Here is a 25,541-nt window from a genome sequence, read left to right as displayed (position 1 = left end):
ATGTTCACATATGAGGTAGATTTTGTTACGTAATACAATTTTCTATTAAAATCAAAAAGAAAAAGAGAAACATTAAAGTTATTGTAGGGTGAAGAACATAAGATTGGATGGGATGCTCCCCAAAAGACAAGAACAGCAACAAAAAGAAGAACACAGAGCTGATCCAGACAAATGAGGTATCAAGGGTGGTTGCTTAATATGGGAGGAACATAGCCTCCTCCCCATGGGACATCATCAGCAGTTGGTTTCTTTGCTGTACCCTTCCCAACCTCTCTGGACTCCATTGCCATTTTGCCTGAAACCAATTGAAACCATGAAACCATGGATACTACTACTACGTATCAGAGAATAGTAATGGGAAACAAGACAGACAACTTACGAGTACGAGGATTGTGGAGTAAAGGGTTGCTGTTGGTTGCAGAGGCAGTGGAGGCAATGAGAAGCAAAGCGAAGAAAAGGAGCTTCAAGAGAAGGGAAATCCGGATCCTCCTGGGGGACGCCATGTTTTTTAATAAGCTTTTGGAGGTAGCTCAAGGCCTAACTTTGTTTACTTATATTTAAGATGCCCCAACTTACAAGACTTCAGCTCGTCGCTGTGGCTGTGGCTGTGGCTGTTGCTACTTCCACTTCCACTCGTGAGCTCCAAGAGTCAAACATGTCGGCCATTTTGAGTGGTTGACACTCGGGTTTCATGGCCTCAGCTTTCATGACCTCACACTACTCTAGATCTTTATTTTCTTTTCTTTTTTTTCATTTTAATTTGATCTCTTGTGGAGATGTCACAAGTATTTTCATTTGATTGATAAATTTTGATAGCTATCACACAATATATTTGTCTTTTCTCAGTAGTTCATGTCCTCGCTTACATGGAGGTCACCCAACATAAAATTACTCAAGTAAAACACACTAAATTTAGAGTTTTTATGATTGAACCCCGAAAATGAAGGTAAAATTACTAAGTAAAACACACTAAATTTAGAGTTTTTATGATTGAACCCCGAAAATGAAGGTGCACCTTATTAGTGTAAATAATAACTTTCAATTCTTTTAACTTTTTCTTAGTAATCCTATCCTCAAGATCGCTCTCATTCAAATGTGTTCTTCGTCCATTCATATACCCATTTACTCAAGTGTCACATGCCCACCAGCTTTTGTTTTGGTTCATCTTCGAACCACATCTTACTAGAAGAGATACCGCTCAGATACATCGATAACACCTCACATGCCCATGCCCAGAATTTGAAGTATGATTTCAAGTCTTTAATCCAAATCTTAGCATGGAAAGCTATTGGTCGGTATATTTGGCCCTCAACTTGTTAAGGGCGAATATTTACCACTAAGCTCTAAGTGTAGTGAGATCAGTCATCGAAGTGGAGGTGGAGGAAGTGCAGGAGTTGTAATTTCATGCCCCTTAGGCTACTCGTCTTCAGATTTTGAAGAGGAAAAAGGTGAAGAATAAGAGTGCCAAGGTTGGCAGGTGGTGCGACTGTTTCCTACCTACCACTTACCTCCGTCGACTTGGGCTGTGAAGTCAAGGAAGTCGGCCATTTCTTTCTTTCTTTGTATTCACTGCTCACTCTAAGTGATAAAATTGCATATTTTTGTGTGTTTGACATTGACATAAGTAATTACAAAATAGAAACACTGTAAACAACAAGAGTAGTATGCTATTAAACTCTGATTATTAAGCTTGAATTTAACTCCAACGACACACACACCTACGCCTTCAAAGGCCACAACCTTGCAGGAAAAGAAATTCATAAAACTTGAAGATCAGACATCCTTATTATCCAAACCCACCAAAAGGGCAAAGAAGGGTAACTAAAGATAAAATACACCAACAGACCTCAAGACCTTGCCCTTAGGAGGAATGGGGAGGAGGAGGAGGAGGAGGAGAACGACGAGGAGGAGGAGGAGAATAATGTCCTCTCCAAGCGGTATCCAATTGTCGAGCTATTAATCTGCTGCCTCCTATCACACCATTGGGCTCCGTCGCCATCTCACCTGTTGACTCGAACACACAAAGTGATTATAGTCTCATGAAAAGAACAGTTAAATCACTTATTAACTCAAAAGCTTAAACGGACTTACGGGCTGTGCGAGTGACAACGTTAGCCCCAGCAAGTTCTCTTGCAGAAACACTGACAGCAATAAGAAGGAAAGCCAAGAAGGCAACCTTCTTCCAAGCAACCAAAGCTGTAGGTGAAGCCATTGGTTTGTGATTGTACAAAGCTCAAAATTGTGTGTGGGATTAGAGTGACTTTGGTGGGTATATATATTGGCTAACCCAATACGCTAACGGGAGGGCTTCACTTTCAAGGAAACAGATTTCAAAGTTTTGGTCTCCACAACACTTTTTGACTCGGAGACCGTTTGGCGATTTACCACTAGCGGTCTTCACCAACTTTTATATTTTTCCAAGGAAGATTCACCAACCTGTGTTACTCAGTCAATGAAGCCGGCCGTCTATATACTTTCGTTTAATATGTTCAGAAATTTCTGGCAATAATTTACATATCATTGTAATGGGTTTGATGGAAAACAATAAAAATATCATTTGTTCCACAGAAATAAGAAAGAAGTAAAAGGGACTAAGATCTTGTACAATATAAGGATCACTTGTTTTGCTTAGCAGTAGCAGTTCTCTGAACAGTGGAAACACCATCTACGAATTTGGTCCGGAAAAGTACATTGGCATTGTTGAACATGCCTTCTTTGAGTGAAACAACGATGAACTGTTGGATCAAATAAATGAAAAGGATAAGCTACCATAACATTGTCTGCTTGGATCAAAATGAGCCGACAGTTCACACAATTACTGATATGAATCTTTTCTTTCAATAATATTTCATCCTGGTAGAAGTCATCCCATCTTAAATCTCATATTTTGATTGTTTTATGGCTAGTAAACCAATTAGCCTTTCATTTTGAAATGCAACTGTACGGAAAACATGTTTCAAAAAAAATAATAAATGAGATGAGTGTCGAGAAAATGAAAGAAACCTGTGAATGTGGGAAGTGAGCCTTGATCATCCTCCCGATGTTCTGTGTATGGCTCAAATCAAGGGCTGCATCAACCTGAAAATCAAGGAACACACAATGATGGTTGCATATCAATTTGATGACAGGATGTTCTCCTATATATAGGGACAGAAGTGAGTAAAACAAATTAAACTAAAAGTGAAAAAAAATGTCTTATCATGACACTTTCCCGCTGCGTTGTAAATAAAAAAATAAAAAAAATTCTTCAAAAAAAAATTTATATTATCCCATTACTTCCAATCAACCCTTTGATCATCTCTTTCCTTCTTTTTGTTACCCTTTTGGGACCTAAGAAGTACAGCAGAGTGAGATATTAAACATACAAGCACCCATTCCCAAACCCCAAGAAAAAAGAGGGGATAAAAGGGAGAGCAGCAAAGAAAGGAGAGAAAAGGACACAGATGATAGAGCTCACAGTAATCTTAATTAGCTCAAAACAAGGTCAAGGAAATGTGCTAAAAAGAGGCGTAAATCATCCGGTGTAATCCGGAGCTAGTCTCCATCAAATTTCCAAACCAAGATCCCGAATAAAAAACAATAATGTTGATCAAATTTTAAAGTGTATTTTACAAAGAACCACAGTCAAGAAAATCGAACAAACCTCGTCCAGGATATAAAGTGGAGCTGGTTTGAAGAGAAGCAATGCTAAAATTAGAGAAAGTGCCAACAAAGATCGTTGACCTCCACTTAATTCTGATAATGACTGCTTCCAAACACCACCAAATGCTACTCGTACTTCAAGACCATCTAAGAAGCTGCAACCTTCAGGAGGCTCTAATTTAGACGTGGTCCCAGGTAGTAATGTAGAAAAAATGGAACCGAAGTCACTGTATAAAGATAATATCAAACAGGATGCTCAGTTTACTTATTTGAGTCGAGGAAAACAGGGGAAAATGGACAAGAATGAACTAAAATGAGATGGCAAACGATCTACACAATTCTACTCACCTGTTAACTTTTACCCAAGTCACTTTCAAGGTTTCCTTCTTTTTCTCATCTAATTCCTCGATCACCTTCTTTATTTTAAACTTATCGTTCTAAAAAAGAGAGTTTAGTTAGTAAAATGAAGACAAGGAAATGTATGCATAACTGATGAAACTAACCTCGATGATGTTCTTCTTGGACATCAAATCATTGTACTCATCCTCCGCTTTCTCAAACATTGCCATTACTTTCTTGTTCACCCTTTTCTCAAGGCTTCATATGCAAAGAGAAAAGTGTAGAGGGGGTGAGAGTAGGGTGGTAACGATTTTAGCATAATCTTTCGAATTTCACAACAATCAGTTAAGCATCTATCAAGATCGGTATTGCATAATTGCAAAAGCATGCACAATATGCCCAAAAAATTAGGATAGCCATTTAAATAGTAATATTTGAAACTTGAATTTCTAAGCCATGCCACTCACCTGGATTGTTGAGCCTGCAGTCTTTCGAGTTCTTCTATAGCTTTACAAGGATCACGTGATTCAAAATCATAATCAGTTCCACTTTTTCCAAATAGCTGTTTCTCAGATGCAATCCATGCATGTTTCTCAACCAATTTGTCCACTCGAACAGAACAATCTTTCCTTTCCATCTGTAATCGTTTTACCTAACATAAAAACAGAAGGTATTGTTTATTGATAGTGTCAACTCGATTACCTTAGAATGAATACGATATAAGTATTATACATCATTTTCCATTTTCTTCTTCTCAATACTCATTTCACTAAGTTTATGTTGAAGTTCTTGCTGCTCTTTGACAATGCAACTGATTTGGGAATCACATTCCTTCATCTTCAAACGGACTGCATCGAGCTCAGACTGAGCCAGATCATTTTTACTTTTTATGGAAAGTACCTGCAATGGAGAGAATCAGGTAACAATAATTTCTCTCAACTTCAGGGAGCTAAAGGTTTTTCTTATACCTTGGCCCTCTTTTCTTCTAGTTCCAAGGTTAAATTGTTAATTTGTGTTTTCATAGCAATTAATTGAGCCTCTAATGTTGCCTTCTCTTGTACAACAGCTTCCATTTCCATGACAAGCTTCTCCCTTTCATTTTCATGCCCCTACAAGCAAGTAGGACCATGTGTTAAAAAGGATGATAAGTTAGACACCATGCTGACAAATTGATGGCACAGTTGTTAATAAATTATCGGAATATACATTAACAATTAGCTATCATGGAATCGCCAGAAGAATAGAATTCCAACGTGCGTGGCCTCCCCCAAAACATTTTCCATATTACATACGCCTCAAATCCTACAATGAGCATATGAAGGTGTCTGGATGAAGTACTTCATTTTCCTGTAATATTTGTGTTCTTCTAAATAGTTATTCAGTTTTATAACCTATCTCGTCATTTGTTAAAGCTTGAAATTTTTTACTTGACTAAGTGAGCGCAAAATTTTGAATCTAATAAAAAATAAAAGAAATACGTACAGGAGGGCGTGTATTCAAAACGATATTATTCTTAATTACCAATTTTCAATGAGAAAGTCAGGAATGGTAATTTCTACTGAAGCCGTGTACCTTTAAATCCTTTAAACATGACTGCAGTTTAGATTTCGTCGCCTTAATCATTTGCTCAAGGTTTTTTAACCTTCCTTCTCGATTATTGTCATGCTCTTTGATTGATTTTTCAAGCAACGAAACAGCATTCACACAATCCTTATATTCAAGTTCCTTTCCTTTGGCAGTAGCTTTTGCTTCTTCAAGCTCCTGCTCAATCCTCTTCACCAATTCACCAAGCTTAAAAGACACCAAGAGAACAGAATAAAAAGCCGAAACAAATTGAGTTCAAGATAAGAAGACTCGAGCATCAAATTACAATCTAAACATAATTCCAAACATTAGACTTATATAAAGAGGTCAAAAGTGATAAAACCTTATGATGCTCATTTTGCTCTGCTCTTGTCTGAAATAACGAGAGATCATTCATCTTAAGCTCTAACTTCGCCTTTAAGTCCACAAACTTTTTTTGGAGTGGAAGGATCTCTGAAATCTGACATAAAAAAACAATTTAAACATAAGAATTTTGAAATAGGTAGCTGACCAGAACACCATTCAATTTTCAAAAAGTATTCCGCCACAAAGAAGTACTGAAACAATTTTAAATATCCACAAGAAATGCATGAAAATTGTGCAGCCTTCAACAAGTAATAGTTAGATAACTTGACAAATAATCTATAAATACACTTGGACGTTGAGTTTTTTTCCCCTGTGAATAAAGAGCAATTTTGACAGAAAAATACGAAGACAAAGCAGTCCATATTTGTTTGTTTACATTAAGAAATTCCTTCTTCGTGTATCATGTAATAAAACCATGTATTACCCATTGACATTATTGAGCTTAAAACCAAGAAATGGTATGAACTGCAACCAATGAACTTCAGAAAGATATTGCAGAAATCCTACTAGTTGGCTTGCTTATATTTCTTTCTTTCCATAAAAGTCGAGAGAAAAACTGTACAGCCTACCTTTGCTTCAATGTCAGATAATTTTTTCTGATGCATGGAAAGTTCGGCTTCCATCCCCTTCAAATCATGAAGCTGCCTCAACAATTGACCACCACCCCTGTCAAGAGAGATAATTGCTTAACAAGCTGAGTTCAAATTTTGGATCTTAGCAATTAAAGCTTGAAGGCAAATATGCTATTTTTATTCAACATATACCCAGGTCAAGGGCATACGGCGTTCCCTGAACCTAATCAAGAGGTTTTAAGTATGCAAGAAACACCTGTTTACTTTGCATATCCATAATCTTTAATGTTCATGCTAAATCTATAAACAGAAACGAGAGTTTAGAGGTATACTTGCGACTTCCTCCAGTCAATAGACCACTCGGCTGAAAAATGTCACCTTCAAGTGTAACACTTGGGGTGTGAATTTCTCTATTAAAAGCAACCTGTAGATTGATAAATAACAAAAAGGCTATAAGCAGACTTATTATTTTCTCTAAGAACACATCATTTCTCTCAGCATGGACACTAAATTAACATACCTCTTTTGCAGCATCAATATTTTTGCAAACAAAGGTTGAACCGAATACATACTCCATTGCACTCTACAATGCGCACCAATTTAGAGAAACGTGTTATTTGCATTGAGAAAACAAAAGTTCCCTAACAACCAAAAGCACAATTGCAACCAAGTCCATTCATCCGTATCTTGCTATAAAAAGAAAACATTTCTAGTACAAACTTGAAATGGCCATCGTTATTGCATACAACCACAACCAGGTTGCTAAATCAAACTTCAACTGCATAAAATTCCCTTTATTTCCCAACAATCTATTAAATCATCTTTCCCTTGATCAAGATCTCACAGAAAAGAAACGCCAACATATATCAACAATTTAAGGCTATAACCACATACAATAAAAAGGAAAAGTCTAAGCATACCTTCAATTCTTCTTCATACCCAACTAAAGAAAGTGCAAGTTCGGCATTCTCCCTCCCAACCTAAAAAGGTAACCGATTGAAAAAAAAAATCTAAATAAGCGAACTTAGAATGCCAATACTGTGAAGAGAACTAAGTTAAGTAACCAACCAATTTGACAGCAGCATGTTGAATTCTTGGGGGAACGGGATTAGATTGTATCTTACTCAATGGTATAATTGTTACTCTCCTCCGAAGATCACCATTCTGAAGCAACTGCTTTCCAGTATTTTCATTGTCTACAACTATATTAAACATTTTTCCACCGGCAGTGACCTGCATATTCACTTAACTTGAGAGCACATATTCTAGTACATATTTATGAATTGCAACATGTATAACAAGCTACCTCTAAGGCGGTCATTGCAGAACTATCTTTTACTTTGATAAGTTTTGCAACTACTCCTTTGACCTTTGACCTATCAAAATTTTTTACAGGGTCACGGTATTTGAATTCAACGCTAGCTAATTGTGCTGAAAGGTTGCGTATCTCATCTTTCAGCTTTTGTACTCTCTCCATTTCAAATGCACGTTCCTGCATAAAGATATAGGTTAACATGATGATCAATCAAATCAATATCGATGCGTTAATTAGTTAGTACAAAGAATCAAAGAAATAGCACTGGCCTTTTGTAAAGCTTCTAACTGGCCCTCTTTATATGGGAGAGACTCCAACGAAAGCTTGACATTCTCTACATCTTTTCTTTTAGTACTTAACTCATTCTCTACAGAAATAGCTTCTTCACGCTTCGACAATAATTGCTTAGTTTTCTCCGCAAGTTCCTTTTCACAATGGCTTATTTTTGTTTTCAATTGTTTTAGTTCGGTTTCAGCACTCCCAACAGCTACTTTAGCATCGCCTAGTTGATCTTCAAGACATTTCTTCTCATCTCCACTTCCCTTGCCAGCTGATACTCCCTGTACAAGTTTTTTTTTTTTTTTTTTTTTTTTTTTTTTTNCAAATGTCGAGTGCGAGAAATGAAATGTCAATAATTCAATCGACCCATGAAACCATCGGTTACCTGATATTCTTTCTCATAATCTTCCAAGTTCTTAGTCAGCTTTTCAACTGATTTTCTTAGATCAGAAGCTCCTTCTTCAGCCTTTCTAACAGCAGAGGCTCTCTCTTCCACAGAGTTTTTTGAATCTTCTATATTACTAATCATCTAACAAAACCCACATTTAGAAATTAGAATACGTTTATCTAAATAACGAGCCAAAGATGTGAAATTCCATATGAACTAAAGATAACTATATAAGAATTTCAATCAAGTTCAAGAAGCTTGATGGGACATATAAAATCATGTTTGAGATTGTAAGCCAGAAACCTTTTCAGCATTTTCCTTTTCACCCTTGAGAGTGTCTTCTGTATGCTCCAGTACAGTCGTTTCCCTAATCAGATCATTAGATAGCAGATCTACTTTATTTGTTAAAGTTTTTACTTCACCCCCCATATTGGCTTCCTTTTCTGCAACCAATGTGGTGATTTTTGTCTCCAAATCTTTTATTTCCGACTGCATCCTTACTGTACTGTCATCAATCTCTGAAATCTTTGCCTTCATTTGTTCTACCTGACTAACTGCATTATCCCTTACGTTCTCAGCCTGCACATATTCATAGGCTATGCAAAACCTCTTAAGCCTATCTAAGTCAGCATTGCCATTTGACCATTGCATGTACTGCATTCGTTCTTTCCTCAGCTTCTCTAGAGCAGGCAGTATCTCCTTGTCAAGAAGATTATTGATCTCATCTACCTTATTTTGCTTCTTGTCAAGTGTTTTCAAAGCAGCCTCTTTCTTTGTCTCGTACATTCTTGTCCCTGCAGCTTCTTCAAGCATAGATAAAATTTCCGGCGGTTTCATATTTAAGACTTTGGTGATGCGGCCTTGCATAATCAGAAAGTGTGGATTATTAACATTAAGCTGCACTGAGTGGAAAAGATTTTGAACTTGAACAGGCTGCGCAAGCTTCCCATTGATCAGATACTTGTTCCTCCCTCCAACCACAATCTGTACAATGTGCCAAATTAGCTTCAAACATCAAATTTGATAATTTGACAAAAGAAGAGTCCTTGATTGAGGGATAACCGTGTTTTTTCTCCTTACTTTCTATAAACACAGGAAACTATAGTTGTATGGTGTATAAGTTACTAATATCTAAATTTTCCACACGGCTAAGCTAGTTAATGAGAAATTCCAAAGGAAAAATATGAACAGCAGCATCTGTGCAGCAAATAATCAAGAAATTGTAGACCTCGATTGACAGTCTGTTTACTATCCACTACTAAACTGAGGCAATAGTAACGAAAAAATCAACTAGAAAAATAAAATTCCATAATATTTAAACAAAAAACATAAAGAACAGCTACAAAGTTACAACACCTGTCTGGTCACTGTAATCTCCTGGTGATCCTCATACCCAAGTGGACTCCGTTTCCTCTCAGAATTATCGAACACAATCGACACAGTTGCCTTGGTAATACCCGCTTGCCCCTGCTTGTACACTAGCTCCTGAAGATTCGAAGCTCGAACTTGCTGCAAATTGGTAATTCCCAGAACAAAGCAAATCGAATCGAGAATATTGGACTTTCCAGAACCGTTAAGCCCAGTAATTGCATTGAAGTGAAGATCGAAACCCGGTACAACAGTCCTCGTCGCGTAGGATTTGAACCCCTCCAGACAGATTTCCTTGATGTGCATCGTTCCCAGATACAGGGAAGGCTACAGCTACAGGTCACAGAAGCTCAAAACCCAGATTACACTCAAATTCGAAAAACGAAAACGGTGTATTCTGAAAGAACCCCTAACAGAGATTGTTAGAAGGGTTGTTCAAACGCTAGTTAATCGGATTCGGAGGTCGAAACCCTAGAGCTCTGGATTTTCAGAGAGTTGTGGGAGAATTTCGAAGTGAAAAATATCTGAAGTTTGCTTCATCGACCGGGCGAGATATAAAAGAAGAGAACTCTCGAAGGCGGGAAATCGCTCAGTTCTTCATCGTCCCCATTTTCAAAAAATATAATAATTAAAAAGAAAATAGGAGCTTTTTCATATTTTAAGTATTTTTCATCCGCAATTATTTTAACGTAATTTCCCGTTTTTTTAATTTTAAATCAGACTTATGGGCCGCGGCTTGCATCCATGTTGGATCCATTTAAGGCCCAAATAACCAGACAATTTTTAAAAAGAAAACGTATAATTTTTATTGAATTTTCCCCAAATAGAAAAACATTAAAATTTTTAAAAAGGTCTTGGATCTCTGCATCTATAGATGGTATGGGAGCGTATAATTATACATATTAATTTTTATAAATAGAATTTTCTACTATTACCATGAAAAAAAAATTGATATAATTTGTTGAAAATTGTTGAGAGGAGTTCACTATCGCTAATTAAGGGGTTGATCATGGATTTATAAGTAAGAAAATGCATAAGTCAAATCTCTTGAATGATCAAAGTCTCACATCCGCTCACATCCGCTCATTTAGGAAATGATGATGGGCTTATAATGGAGGAATACTCTCTCCATTGTTATGAGACCTTTTGAGGAAGCCCAAAACAAAGTTATGCTCAAAGTGGAGAATATCAAGAATCGTGTTCAACTAATAAGTATTTTAAGAAAATTAAAGAGAAAGTCAGACCAGTAGGAATATAGGATAGTATTTTGACATTATTGGGATTATTGTGGCTTAGAAATGCATGGTCAGTTTCAAGTGATTCATAGACAAATTAATCCATACAAAGTGAGTGGAGGAAATGGGAATATGATAAGCTGTTTGGAATCTAACTTGGAAAGCACCAGCACAGCCCAATGCACCGACGATTGCAGGGGTAAAGCTTCCCTATCCCCATCTAACATTTACAAGAAAACAAATGCTTTTCCTTGTTTTTGTTGAAGGAATATTATATATGTATTGTTTAATTTAAAGAGAATAATAGAGTTAGAGAAGTGTTCAACTCTACAACACTAAATTCAATATTTTAACATATCCCTTGTAAATTAAAACAAGTTTGAGTCACGTTTATGCATTCAACAAAAATTCCATCATCAAATCAAAACGTAATTTACTTTCCAAACCATTCGAGTTCATCGACCTAAATTATGAATCGCTTGCTTGTCCTAACACTGTTTGGATTCCGAGAAATTTGCTCAGAACAAAATCATAAATCCTATTGCAACAGATCCAAACACGAAATAACAGGAAGAGATTTCATCTGAAGCTCTATTATGTATTAAGATTGGAGGATACAGAGATCACAATTCTAATTAATTACAAATCCTTGCTTTCCAGTTCGATGCATCAACATCGAGATCGAGCAAGGAAGAAGAAAGAAAGCAAAAAAGGCCGAAAATCATCAATCAATATGGACATTTTAATCGATCTACAAAGACGAAAATTAAAAAGAGAGAGTTAGAAATTGAAACACCACAGAAGCTTCAAGAACTCAAAGCATTTGAACGTTTCTAGCCTTCTCTTGCTTCTCTTTCTCAGAACTTCCACGGCGGGCTCTGTTTCCAGGAATCGAACTGTTTCTTCAGTGAAAACTTCATCCCATACGTATCCTTTCATATCATCCTTACCGAAAAAGATGTCTCCGACGACATCGTATTTCGAAGGACTGCTGCAAGACTTGCCGCCGCCGCCGAATTCGTAGGGAAGGGTATCTCTCGCCATCTGCAACTACTCTTCAATAAACCAGAGTAAATGAAAAAAAGTTGTATTTATACAGAGACGTATAAACAAATATTTTATTTATTTATTATTATTTTCTTATTATTTTCTTCGACGGAAAATAGTTTAATAAAGAATTTATTGCATTTAGATAAGGTTAAAAATTAGTTTTACTTGACAAATTTTTTAATTTGAATATTAATATTTTAATGGCCATTACTTCAAATAATATATATATATTTTTTTTTTTTTACTTTATTTAAATTTTTTTCTTTTATAATTTCATATTTTTAATTATATAATATCTGGAGAAAATTTAAGATACAAATTGAAAGGACTCAGCGAGTTCATTACACTCTTGGGTGGTCTGAGTCTCAGAGAAGCTCGCTGAAACAATCTAATGTATCGATGAGGGGATCTACAAAGCCTGCATTTCCAAACTGGTCTGCCCATTCCCCATGCTTGAAGATGAAGTGACGGGTTCACGATCATTTTCCGACTTCATTTCTTGAACGGCTGGCGGGTTCACGATCGTCATTGGCACCACAAAGTTATCGGCTAGGCGTCCCTTCATCTCCCTGTGTTCTTGACAAAGCGCGCACCAGTGCAGGCAGCAATGTGTCATGCAAGGATCACATGGGGAGTTCTACAATCACGAGTACTTCGATTAGCATACAACATGTGCAAAAATGTAACAACCCAAGCCTACCGCTAGCAGGTATTGTCTGCTGTAGCCCGTTACATATCGCTGTCAGCTTCATGGGTTATAAAAAGCATCTGATAGAAAGTGTTATCCACACCCTTATAAGAAATGCTTCGTTCCCCTATCCAACCGATGTGGGATCTCACAATCCACCCCCTTGGAGGCCCAACGTTCTCGCTGGCACACCACCCGGTGTCTAGCTCTGATACCATTTGTAACGGCCCAAGCCCACTGCTAGCAGATATTATCTGCTTTAGCCCACTACATATCGCCTCACGGTTTTAAAACGCGTTTGACACGGAGAGGTTTCCACACCCTTCTAAGAATTATTTCATTCCCCTATCCAACCGATATGAGATCTCAATTATTTCATTCCCCTATCCAACCGATATGGGATCGCACAAAACATATAGTATCCATTAGTCGGAATCAACCACAGATTGTCCAGTTAACAAATCAAACACTGAATATTACCTTAAGATGATACTTCTTCTGCAAAGATTGGCGGACGAGTCCAGTGTATATGCCACACATCCACCAGGTAAACAACAATCCCTCACAAATGAGGAAAGACATGTTTGGATCAATGCAATGGAATGCTGCAGTTGCTGTCGCCAAGGCAATGCCACCTTCAACAAGTATAGCATGACAAACACATGGCTTTCTCCAGTCCATATCGTCGTCTCTCAAGCTTTCGACATTGCGCCCAAACAAAACACATGGACAGAACAGTCCAGTCCAACCTGTATACGCAAAATAGGCATATGAAACGAGCAACGCCAATAGTAGAGTTGCAGAAGTTTCAATTTTTAACATGTATAAGGTTTCCCATATGTTCTATGCATGCTAGATGAGGAAAGAGAGAAACCGAGGAAGCTAAGGGAACTAAGAAGAATTCATAGTTTTAGTAACCACTCCTAAGAATTTGTTTTGGTAAGAAACCGAATTGTCGCACCACAAAATGAGGTGTCCGACACTAACTACAAAAAGGACTTCGGTCCAAAAAAAACATTTCTTATAAGGGCGTGGAACCTCTCCCTACCAGACGCATTTTAAATCGTGAGACTGACGGAGATACGTAACGGAGGGCAAAGCGAACAATTTCTGCTAGCGGTAGATTTTGGATGTTACAATTGATATCAGAGCCAGACACCGAGCGGTGTGCCAAGGGGGGTGGATTGTGAGATCTTAGATGTTCATTGAGCGGTGTGCTTATTACTATAACTCATTGACAAGGTATGCAATTGTAAGTCTTAGATGTTCAGAAACACAAGTCATTATCATACTGCAAAGCTGTTTACCAAGATCCCATCTGAAAACCATAGATTAAGAAGAATACTATGCATATGGAAACTTACAACTTTGTGGATCTTCAGTGCAGCCAAAAATCCCAGTTGTCCAAGGTTCATCCGCTGGAGGCTCGAAGCTTTCGGGTAGCACCTGTCCACACTCGTTGCATTTTCTTACATCTAACTGAAATTCATCCAGAGAATTGCAATAGTAAAAAGTTACTACCAAAATTATACAAATTTCATACACATAATATATATAGCACAACCCAGAAACCTATAGAATATGGTATCTAAACAGGAATCATAGTATGCATAAAAAGAAGTCAAACAGCTGCAAATCAAGAAAATCAAAGATGTTCCATTGTAATGTAAGACTCTACTGCAGAAGGCAAAGAAGATCTATTCAGGCTTTAGAGACATCACTTAAACAACCTCACCGATATCTAAAAAACGAACGGTTTAACAAGTATGAATGTTGTTAGCACATTATCGACACACAATCAATAGCCACAGAGCGAACATCATCGAGTTTTAGCCTTCCTCCATCGTTTATCATTCATCAATCTTATTTAACAGCTGATTTACCCTGCAACTTTTAACGTATCAAAAAAACGCCCACGATTCGAACGTATAACCTCAAGAACATTTAAATATGTAGCTTTCTCCTTTGATCATTGCCTCCTGGACTCCTTGAATTTATGATACTCCCTCACTATTAAAATACCGATTCTACATTTTCAATAATATTTCTTAGGGAACTTTTAGAACAATGAATCTACTCACAATTGGATCTACAGAAGAAACTACAAAATGTTAATGTTATAACAGAAAAGCTCGAATCAACAGAGAGGACTGTCAAAAAGAAGCAGTAGCAAAAATAAGTCCTAGAAATGTATCAATTAACCTGAGGAACTTCAATGGGCTGGTTGAGCTCCCCCGGCTTGATATCTTCTAAAGGCGCTTGATCTTTCTTCAATTTCACATACCGCGAAGGCGCAGCCCCATCCCCCATCTAAGATCGTCCACCAACAAAAGAAAAACGATAGATCATAAACCCCGTAATTTATTCTGAAAATAGTAAGTAACTTGCATCCAATCCAACATTCTTCCATCTCTTGAAATGCATTGGATCCATAGAACGGGGAAGAAACGTTTTATATTCAAACGTATAAGAATCAAACCTTGGAAACGATTTCGAGCCTTGAACTAATCTTTTTCTGGGAGTGTGAAAAATGCGAAGATCAAGGTGAAGAACACCAAACAAAAGAATGTAAAGATTCTTACCGAGCCTGGCAAGAAAATCGACTCGCCCAACGAATCTTCAGCAGAAATGCCCGCTTAATTATCGAAGATCTGATTTCCCCCGAGATTCAGTGACCTTGAAGAGTCAACTAATCCACAATTTTCCCTTTTGACTTGTAGAAAGAACGGAAATATAATACCGAAGTAATCAAATTCGATGCGAAATGGGCGGGTACGTGGTAGACATCGCTCCCCGAACCGCCCGGATTATGTTTCGCGGAGATTTTTGGAAATTATTCCATTTTTTTTAATGGAATCAAATCTGATTTTGGTTTTCGAATAATTGTTGATTATATCAACTCAAAGGTCGAATCTTTATTATACTTAACAAACTAAGTCGTCATTAAGTTGGATGAATTTTAACGTATATCATTGATGAGATTGAAAATTGAATTCTCACTTCACATGTTGTTGAACTTAAAAAATTTATAATGTTGGAGATAAATCGTTAGAAATATTGTATTCTACTTACACAATGTCTTATCCTTATAATTTGCAACGTCCCATAACTGAATTTCTATACCTTTCAACAACACCACATACAACTTTTAATGTGCAAATGTAATATTATTTACAACTAAATAGACATACTTAGAAATCTATTCCTTTAGAGAGTAATTTATATAATTTAATGTCTAGTATAATATAGACACGTAGAAAGCAGAGCAATGAAGAAATCTCATGAAGGTGTGTGTATGGGCTATTTTGAGAGCTTCTGAAAACCGGTTCAAATGAAGATATCAACTTGTTAGGAAGCACCCCAACAAATTACCTAATCTAAGAAAAACTAATATGGTGTCTAATGCAAGCTAATTGTATTACCTATTAACAATAATCAATGTTAATGATCGTAAGGCCAAAGATATTTCAGTCAAGAAAGTGCTAATCTAAGTTGACACGCCGCATCTTACATACAAGGTTTGCTGTTGGAAGATCAAGCTCCTTTCCAGAATCAGATTTGAGAAGATCTTTCAGCTGGTCTTTTGGAGTTGAAAAGCAAGTTAGGAATGTGGCGAGTGCCGGAGGAATCTGCATTGATAGGGCAGAGAGCACGTTAGTCAAATACTCGACGTCGACAGACAACTGTTGCGCCCCACGATCGGTAACATGTTGTATGCCGCGCAGTTGCTCTGTGTAAAGCGCAGCGGTACCCTCAGCAACCTTCAGAAAACAGAACAGAGATTCACATTAGGTGTTTCATTACAAAGTCACAAACACAGAGGATGATGATACATTGATACTCTATTTGGTAACTAACGCCGAGATTCGGGATAAAGGCATCGAGTATACATAATGAGGACAAATAAGTTAGACCAGAATTTATAAAAAGGATAACTGGGTTGTTTTCTTTAATTTCTTCAATGTATGAATGTGACTTTGGTACCTTGCACATCCATTCTGCAGCGAAAAATTGAGCCTCGTCATTGTTGGCATTGCTATTAGAGATACCCTCAGCAAGTGGCTCCAGCTGTTGGGGTAAAGTGAGAAGATATTCACCAACACTGGTAACGTAAGACTGGGGGTAGGAACTGAAGATTGGAAGCGGAAAGGCACTAGGTTCCTCAACCGAAGACCATATTGCCAAACGAGATACATCGCTTAGGCGTTGTCGAACTTTGGATATGAGAACATCATATACAAGTTCATTAACCTTGTCCGCAAATGCTGCAACTCTCTGAGATGCGAGTGGAAGAGCATGGAAACGTGGATCTTTTGACTGCATGACAATGAAAGAAACTACTCAGATGCTAAAACAGAGAGAGAAAGATCAATTGAACCCAAAATTCTACGAGTCTACCAGGGAAAGCAGGGAACAAGGCCTCTCACATAGATAAAAGTAACGAGTAGAAAGAGAGGTACAACAATTGATTAACCTGATCTAAGAGGTTGAAGAGCTTTTTTGCCTTCTCAGGAACCTCGACAAGCCGAACAACTGCCATGTCCAAGACAGCCCTGCCAACCATAGTCACTTCCCTATTGCTGTGATCACTGACTATGTGAGACTGATTTTGGTCCAAACTTGAACCAAAGACCGAAACAGATAAGGTTGTGCTCAGTCTTGCAAGAGTAGCTCTCAAAGAAGCTTCAAATACAGAAGACCTGCTAGTCAAACAATCAGCCACAGTAAGTATCTGTAGAGTCCCCTGGACGATGGACCACTCTTCCTCATTTGACATCAAGTCAACTTTGCGTGTTCCATCCTTCTTTTCCAGGGCGGTTTCCTTCTTTAACCCAACACCATCACTACCCTGATCTATTCCACAGACAACTCTCAGGGATTTTAGAGTTTCCTGGAGTGAAGAAATAAACTGTAACATCACATCATCAAGTGCCAAAAGTATTTCATCAGCTTCAGAACCACCCGTAAAGCTAATGCACCTCTCAACAGCTTCTTCAAGAAACAAAATAACTTGTGGGATAGACTCCTCCATTCTGCGTACTGTTTCACTAAGTTCAATCCCTTGGGCTCCCACACCTCGAGTGACAGCTCCTCTAAGATCTACCTCTGCAATTTCAGATGAAAGGATAGCACGCTCCATTTGTCCGTACCTAAGAACAAGGAGAATATAAATTGTTGGACGCATTGCAAGAACATAATACTCCCATCGAATACAGAAGAAAAAAAAGTGGATACATTTCTAAAACAACAAGATTGTCACCATCTATGATTTATTACCTTTGTTTAAAGGCTTCGAAAGGGAAATATATAGCCTTTAGCGTGTTGGTTAAAATGTTCAGATCTGATTCTGAGAACAGATGTTGTATGTTCCTAGCAAAGGTTCCGGTCATATTATGTAGATCAATAAGTGCATGTAGATGCTTTGTTTGAATCTTGACACCCTTTGGCATATCTCCAGATAAAACATCTAATATTCCTGAAACAGCAAACGGATATGCTTAGGGAAAACCATAAAACTAAAATATACAGTGCATAGATTAACCCCGGCTACGCCTATACTTATCATAAACAATATAATGAAGTACTTAAGGGTTGAAAGTATAAAATTGATTTGAGATGTTCACTTCAACCTTTCCCCAATGTTCCAGGAACAATATCTGCAGTTGCAAGATTGATGCGGGAAATAAAACTTGACCCCACAACTGCCATTATCTCAATCAAAAGCTTTGGGACAAGAGATTTGTAATCATCGGGAAATGCAATCATACACCTGCAGATGACAAATTCACGCTTTAACAAATAACAAATAAAAGAAGGACGCCTGACCACAAGAATGCTGAAAATTTAGTGGCAAATCTCACAAAAGAAAAAAAATAATAATAAATAAAGGTATTAGTTTCATCAATTATTCAAATTTGACGTCCAATATGATGAAGTTAAATTTTAGGGTTAAATTTAACAGAAGTCAAAATACAAAACTAATATCATAACAGAACACATAAGTTATCTACCATGCATTCTTCGGAATAAACAGGACATAAAAGCATTAGAACATAAACACTACCATTTCCATTCTTGTTCGAGATAAAGTAGCAATTCATCATAGAAACTTGGCAACCAACTGGTGAATGAAACTGATGGAATACTTGATTGAAAATCATTATTAGTTGTCGGTCTTTCAAATTCACTCTTTTCATTAGCAAGTTTATGTGCTCGTTGCTTTGAGTCAAAATCTTCCCAAAGTTGCTTCATAGGCTTCAAGTGAACTTTCGTATAGTTCTGCTCTAGAGATTTGAATCTTCCAATTCGAAGCAGAATTCCCCTCAAATCTTGAGCAACATCGACCTATACCGTACATGGAATGCTTGTAAATCATAAAAAGTCATATATTCAAATACAAGCCTTCGCAAAAGATATGTACCTTTCTATTTGTTAGTGCATCTGTTAAACGAGGTTGAACCATAGAATCAAGCCTGTCCTCTAAGACCTCAAGCTGCTTCCTCACATTAGCAAACTCAGCAACCTAATAGAACATCAAGTGAGTTTACCTTCCAGTTAGCAAACATGTGAAGGAAAAAGCACCATGGAGAATTTTACCTCCCCAACAGCAGACAAGCAATGTCTCATGTTGGCCAAGGTATCAGCAGCTCGAGGAAGATCACCACTGGCAAAGACATCTTCCACCGTTGAACTTAATTGAGCCAACCCAGCAGCATCCTAGTGAATGCAATTAAAAAAAAAAATACAAATACATGCATATGTTATCTAAACGTTGGTTTGTGTAAGCACTTACATGAGAACATGCATACTTCATCTAACAGTCTCTACCTGTAATGTCTCAAAGGCAGCTTCCATCCTCTGCTTGACGGTATCAACTCTTGCAAGGGCAGCAATAGATTCTGCGGAGGATCCCTCTGCCTGCAGAAGATATATTGCTTGAAACACTGAGTTTTTTTTTTTTTTTTTTTCAAGTAATAACTGTAACAACCCAAAAATACATAAACAAATAAAGAAAAATTTAAAAAAATAGGGAAAAATCCTTCAATCATGAGCATTCTTTCACCAGTGGACGAACTTGGCATCAAAAAGTTCTATCTAAACAAGGTCCGTTTCAAATTTAAAAAATATAACATGTGTAGCATCCTCTTCGTATTAACATTCTCTATACGACAAAATGTTGATAATACAATTGTTTGAGCATTATATTCACATCAAAATGATGTACAACCCAAATTCACAAGCTCGCAGACAACCACTAGACCAACTAGAAGATCAAGTCCCAAGACTATAAGCATAAGATTACCAGTAATACAAAATGATGGGAGTTGAAACTTTCCATAACCTCCATGGTCTACGCATTGAGTTTCTACCACAAGTCCTTTCCTCCTTTAATTTTTCTCTTCGTATTTTTGGTGCAACGTAGTGAATATACTAAAGATAAACACATAATCATAAAATGCTGAAGAAACTACGGAACAGAGCAGCCTCAAATCTAGCATAAATAATCCAACCAAACTTCCTCGAAAATCCATAAAAGAATTGGAAAAGAGAAAGGCAACTGAATTGGATGGGATACGATTTGGTGTCACCTTCTTAAGCTTCTGGAGGATCCCAGAGACAGCAGATCGGATAGAAACAGCGTCGTCACGCAAGCGGATAACATCGCGAGTAGCACGAGGAACGCGAAGAAGAGCACTGGCACTGAGTTCCTCGAGTGAGGCAGCGATCTCCTCGGACACCATTTGAAGTTTCATCTCCAAATCGACGAGGTGTTTGTCCAAAGACTCGTGTGGATGGCGAGTCTGGCAAGCCGAGTTGATCCATTTCTTCGGGTCGAAACTCTCACTGGAAAACGGACCTAAATCCAGATTCATGGCTACTCAGACGTCTTCCCGATTCAAAGATCCATGGAATTGGCAGCTGATTCGGGATCGGAAGAAGGAGCTCAAAATCACAGACACCTCCTAAAACCAACCTTCAATATTGAGCCAACTCCTCTTCCCTTACACACCTATGTAAGAGTAAGACTCAAATAATCAATAAAATGTTTAATATTAAAATTTAAATTAAAAAATAAATAAATAAAAATAAAAATAAAAATTCCTTCAAACTTGGGCCAGAAATTTGGGCCCTTTTGGGTAAAATATAAATTTTGGGCCTTCGAATTATACGTACGTGGCCCAAACTCAAACACTTTTGTCGGGCTCGTTCAATAAATTAAAAATAATTGTTTTTAATTTTTAATTTTTAATTACATTTCACCATATTGCTTTTATTATTATTTGTTAAAATCACGTTTGAAAATTTCATTAAGAGTGAATTTTGGCCTACCCACTAACTTAAACCTCTTTTTTTAATATATATATATATATATATATATAAAATAATTCCAATTTAAAGACACGTGTGTTTGATTACCTATTTTTAAGTGATTTTAATTGCAACTTGTTTAGCTGCACAAAGTGTTTTACAAATATTAAATAGAATAGGAAAAAAGTTTTAAACTTGAGGACAATTTTGTAATTTCACATTATTTTTATTTTTCACGTTGTTTTCCTTTTTTTACAATCACTTTTGATCGTATTATTGATTTTTTAATTATTTGTTTATTGTTATAAGAGTGAACATGAACTAAACTCAACCCAACTCGGTCATTGGGTTGTTTTTTAATTATTATAAAAAATAACAATATATATCTATAATACACATATTACATTAATAACTAAAATCTTATAAATCTCAAATATCAAACATTTATAATTTAGAACGCATCATTAATATTAGTTATAATGTCAAATATTCTTAATTTTACAACAATTTAAAAAGTATGGTAGTGTTGGGTTGAGTTGTACCATATTATCAAATTGGTCTAGCTAACTTGACTAAAAAAAACGTCAATCCACGAGACGACTCGAATTTTCGTTAAAAAAATTGAACCCAACTCAACCCAAATCGCTTTTTTTTAACTCAACTCAACTATTAAAGTTTAAGTGGTATAATCCAAATTGGTTAGATTCTGAGATCACTTGAACGTTCATCCATATTGTCAAACGCTCGGGTGAGCGCACCAAAAAATGAATTCAAACATGAACAAATTATTTTAATAATATATACTAAAGTTTTGAAATTAAACATAAAACATTTTAAATTTTTTAAAAAGGAAGTTTCTAAGCACACAAAAAGGTGAAAGTAAAACCGACCTTCCCAACCAACCAAACTCTTTTGACTTATAATCCAACTTCACTCTCCAATTATTATTATTATTATTATTATTATTTGAATTAAAAAATTAATAACTATATGTACTTCTTCACGTGCATTTATTAAATTCTATTATTTTATATTTAACTCTTTAAATTATTTAATTTAATGAAGTGGAAAATTAGGCTGCTTTCGGCCACGCGGCATATTGAGAACATGCCTAACTATCCTCTTTATATAATTATTAAAATATATAATTGGAGTTCTCCTACCTAATTTTTAAAGCCACATACTCTTATATTATGAAATCAAAATATACCAAACTTCATATATATATATATATATATTGGTAAATTTTAGTTAATTAATTTTGCAAATTGTTTTTTATTATTACTAAAAATGTATACCACCCATATCAATTTAAAGGACCAAATTAAAATAAAATAAAATCATAAGGGCTTAATACTAAATTTAAATGGGGTAGAATTGAAAGAGAATAAATTAATAAGGACCCAATTGAAAAAAGAAACAAAAAATTAGGTAAATTAGGTGGAATGTGGTTGGTTGCCCTAATTAGATTTCTTAAAGATGGGTTATATGGCAAAGTTTGGGGGATTTTTATTTTATTTTATTTTAATTTAATTTTTATTACATGGGTCAACTTGTACACCAAATGCCACCCGATTTGGACAAACGACAATTATTCCATTTGTAGCTTCTAATTTTAAACTAAATAAATATTATAATATTAATCTCTCTATTTATGGCTAAAATTAGGGGTTTAAACAAAATCCCAAAAGGACAAAATTGTCCACATAACATATTTCTCCCCTAATTCTTCTATTATTTATTTTTTCAATAATTTTTAGATTTATAATTAATATAGTAATAAATAAATTTTATACATTTATTATTATCGAAAGAAAAGACTATAACTGTACCACAGTTATGTGCCTTTTAAACTAAAAAAACACGTTATTTGTCTCTTCCGACGAGTATATCAAATATTTTCTAATGTTTTTAAAATCTTAATACCATTTTTGTATATATCAATCAACGTCAACATATATATATATATATATTTATAGGGACCAAAACCAACAACATATTGGTCCTATGATTGGCCTTTTATTGTCTCCAAAAGCCATTTTTCCGTCGTTACACTTTTTCGTGCATTTTTATAAATGTACATAGTATATTTTTTCTTCGAAATTTTTTTTGTTAATAACAATGTTATAATTAAACCTTCGATCTTAAAAGAAAAAAATTAAATTTATTTTTATTTCGCTCGTCACTATTTTAAAATTTTAAGATTTATTTAATAGATACGTTATATTAAAAATATATAATTGAAATATTTTAAAATTATTATTTGTATCAATGCACCAAAAAAGAGTAGAGGACTGGTGTAATAAATAAATAAAAATTGAATGAAATTAAATTCGACCCCGAAATTCAAACGTTATTAACTAAATTCAATTTCCATACGTTTCCTTTTAACCAAAAATTAAGAGCTCAATTATTTACTCTGACACGTCAGCAAGTATTGAATAAATAATGGATATGGAATAAATGAAATATAAAAACAAATTTCATAAATCTTCACTATTTTTCTTATATTCTTTTCTAAAAATTCATCCATTAAAAAAAAAATCACAAATATTCAATCTAAATCATATATAAACATCACGATCTAACGATAGAGATACATTTGAGTCGACTCATTACAATCATGGATACGAACATCACGATCTAATATTGGAAGTACGTTTAAATAGAGAATTATATTTTATATTAAAACATTAATAGTTTATATTCACTACTAGTATTGAACATCTAATTAATTGATATTAACGATAGGTCGGGAAATTAAATAATTATCAATCATTAAACATAAACTAAATAAATAATTAAAATTTAGAAAATTAAAATGCTTATTACGTTAACCCAACTTTTTGATTGGGTCCATTTACGGACTGATTAGTCATTTAAGAAATATTTAAATTAAAAAATAATAATAAATTTGTTCTTGGCTGACCTGTCAAGGTGTCAGCCATGGGCAAAGAAAATACAACATCTCCTTGTCATTTATGCCCGAGAGGATGAATGTCAAGGGGTCAATTTCACCCCTTTTTTTATAGTTATTATTTTAATGGTAGTTTTTTTTTTTTTTTTAAATTAAAAAAACAAATTTATTTTAAAATTAAATTATAATTGGGAAATATTTATTAATGATTTCTGAATTATTGAATGTGACGAAAGGAAACCCATTAGTCCACTCTTTAGGCCATTCATAAATCATCAATAAAGTTCCCCAAATCTGTGGGGGACTTTTAGCTCCCATGGTTTTCAAATATATAAAAAATAAAAAATATATAAAAATATTCGATTATTTTTTCTCGAACATTTGCTCCATAGTCATATTTGACGATTAAAGTGTTAAGACTGAATTCCCAAGTTTTCATTTTAAATATTTTTTTTATATGTTAAAATCAATTTAAATATAACTCACATAACCATTATCATTATAAAAAATGGAAAATTTAATTCTTTTAAATTAAAATACTTTTTTCTAAAATAAACTATTTACATAATAGAAGGAATCGACCAAATAATTTTGATAACAAAATAAAAATAAAAATTAAAACAAAATCAATACAAGGATTTTTCATTTCAAACTTCTAGAAGAGTAAACTTTAAGTTTTTTCGTTATATTCTTTTCTTAGCAAAGAAAAAAAAAGCGAGAAATTGAGATAAAGAAAATGCACCATAACACGAACATTTCAAAGATACATTGCTTTATTTTTTAAAAGTACATTTTAAAATAGGCTTTACACGTAATTAGTTCGTAGACTATAATCATTAAAAAGTTATATTTAAAATTTTAATAATGTAAATACAAAGATGTATATATTATTTAGTCAATTTAGATAATTTTACAAACCAATATTTTATCCAAATTTATAATTAAATAAATGAAATAAATTTGAATATAGTTGGTTGGGTAACAAAAGAAAAAAAAAACCATAACTTTTACTAAATTTATTTTTGACAATAATAAATTCAACGTTTGAATCTGTTGCATGTCATCAGCCAATCAAATAACATATTATTTAATATCCAAAGAAATGTGTCTCAAATGTCAAAATTATATACGTCAAAAAATAGTTTTCACATACAATAATTTAATTAATTCGTAAATTAGATCGGTATCAATTACGAAATCATGAAAAACGAACCTATATTTAAGTATAAATTTACCCATCTTTTCAAATATGTGATTTAAATTACTTTATTTTACGTGTAGTAAACCCAATTTGATAATTATTTAAGAATATTGTGGTAGAAGTAAGGTTGGAAGACATTACATGAAGAAAAAATAATGTTAATGAGAGGGCCCACCTAGAAAGGCAAAAGGCAAAGGGAGTTTCCATGATTCTTCCTTAACAAATTAATATTAACATATAATAAAATGTATTCTCGGCATCCTTGACTAAGTAAATTTCATACCATT

General features: G+C 35.1%; 3 protein-coding genes across 3 annotated transcripts; all 3 read right to left on the bottom strand.

Annotated features, from left to right (window-relative positions):
- Positions 1-1,645: 1,645 nt before the first annotated feature.
- Positions 1,646-10,453, bottom strand: LOC111810702 (structural maintenance of chromosomes protein 2-1). Its single transcript, XM_023697457.1, has 21 exons — positions 9,842-10,453; positions 8,789-9,469; positions 8,483-8,626; positions 8,088-8,378; positions 7,810-7,995; positions 7,572-7,736; positions 7,424-7,483; positions 7,024-7,086; positions 6,836-6,927; positions 6,501-6,597; positions 5,909-6,025; positions 5,554-5,772; positions 4,950-5,090; positions 4,714-4,881; positions 4,449-4,633; positions 4,146-4,239; positions 3,991-4,079; positions 3,644-3,869; positions 3,004-3,078; positions 2,092-2,735; positions 1,646-2,004 (listed from the first exon to the last, which is right to left on the bottom strand). Exons 1-20 carry the CDS (start codon positions 10,157-10,159, stop codon positions 2,616-2,618), a joined length of 3,531 nt encoding a protein of 1,176 aa, XP_023553225.1. The 5' UTR covers positions 10,160-10,453; the 3' UTR covers positions 1,646-2,004; positions 2,092-2,615.
- A 1,956-nt stretch (positions 10,454-12,409) lies between these two features.
- Positions 12,410-15,641, bottom strand: LOC111809641 (cell number regulator 6-like). The gene is made up of 5 exons (XM_023696015.1): positions 15,409-15,641; positions 15,029-15,136; positions 14,191-14,305; positions 13,307-13,575; positions 12,410-12,775 (listed from the first exon to the last, which is right to left on the bottom strand). Exons 2-5 carry the CDS (start codon positions 15,134-15,136, stop codon positions 12,548-12,550), a joined length of 720 nt encoding a protein of 239 aa, XP_023551783.1. The 5' UTR covers positions 15,409-15,641; the 3' UTR covers positions 12,410-12,547.
- A 462-nt stretch (positions 15,642-16,103) lies between these two features.
- LOC111810308 (conserved oligomeric Golgi complex subunit 7-like) lies at positions 16,104-20,853 on the bottom strand. Its single transcript, XM_023697001.1, has 10 exons — positions 20,416-20,853; positions 19,655-19,744; positions 19,424-19,543; positions 19,248-19,349; positions 18,891-19,171; positions 18,457-18,596; positions 18,104-18,302; positions 17,301-17,976; positions 16,811-17,143; positions 16,104-16,587 (listed from the first exon to the last, which is right to left on the bottom strand). Exons 1-10 carry the CDS (start codon positions 20,698-20,700, stop codon positions 16,309-16,311), a joined length of 2,505 nt encoding a protein of 834 aa, XP_023552769.1. The 5' UTR covers positions 20,701-20,853; the 3' UTR covers positions 16,104-16,308.
- Positions 20,854-25,541: the final 4,688 nt, after the last annotated feature.

Source organism: Cucurbita pepo, chromosome LG14 (assembly GCF_002806865.2).
Source record: "Cucurbita pepo subsp. pepo cultivar mu-cu-16 chromosome LG14, ASM280686v2, whole genome shotgun sequence".
NCBI classification, from domain to species: domain Eukaryota; kingdom Viridiplantae; phylum Streptophyta; class Magnoliopsida; order Cucurbitales; family Cucurbitaceae; genus Cucurbita; species Cucurbita pepo.
This window is presented reverse-complemented; position numbering and strand designations above follow the sequence as displayed.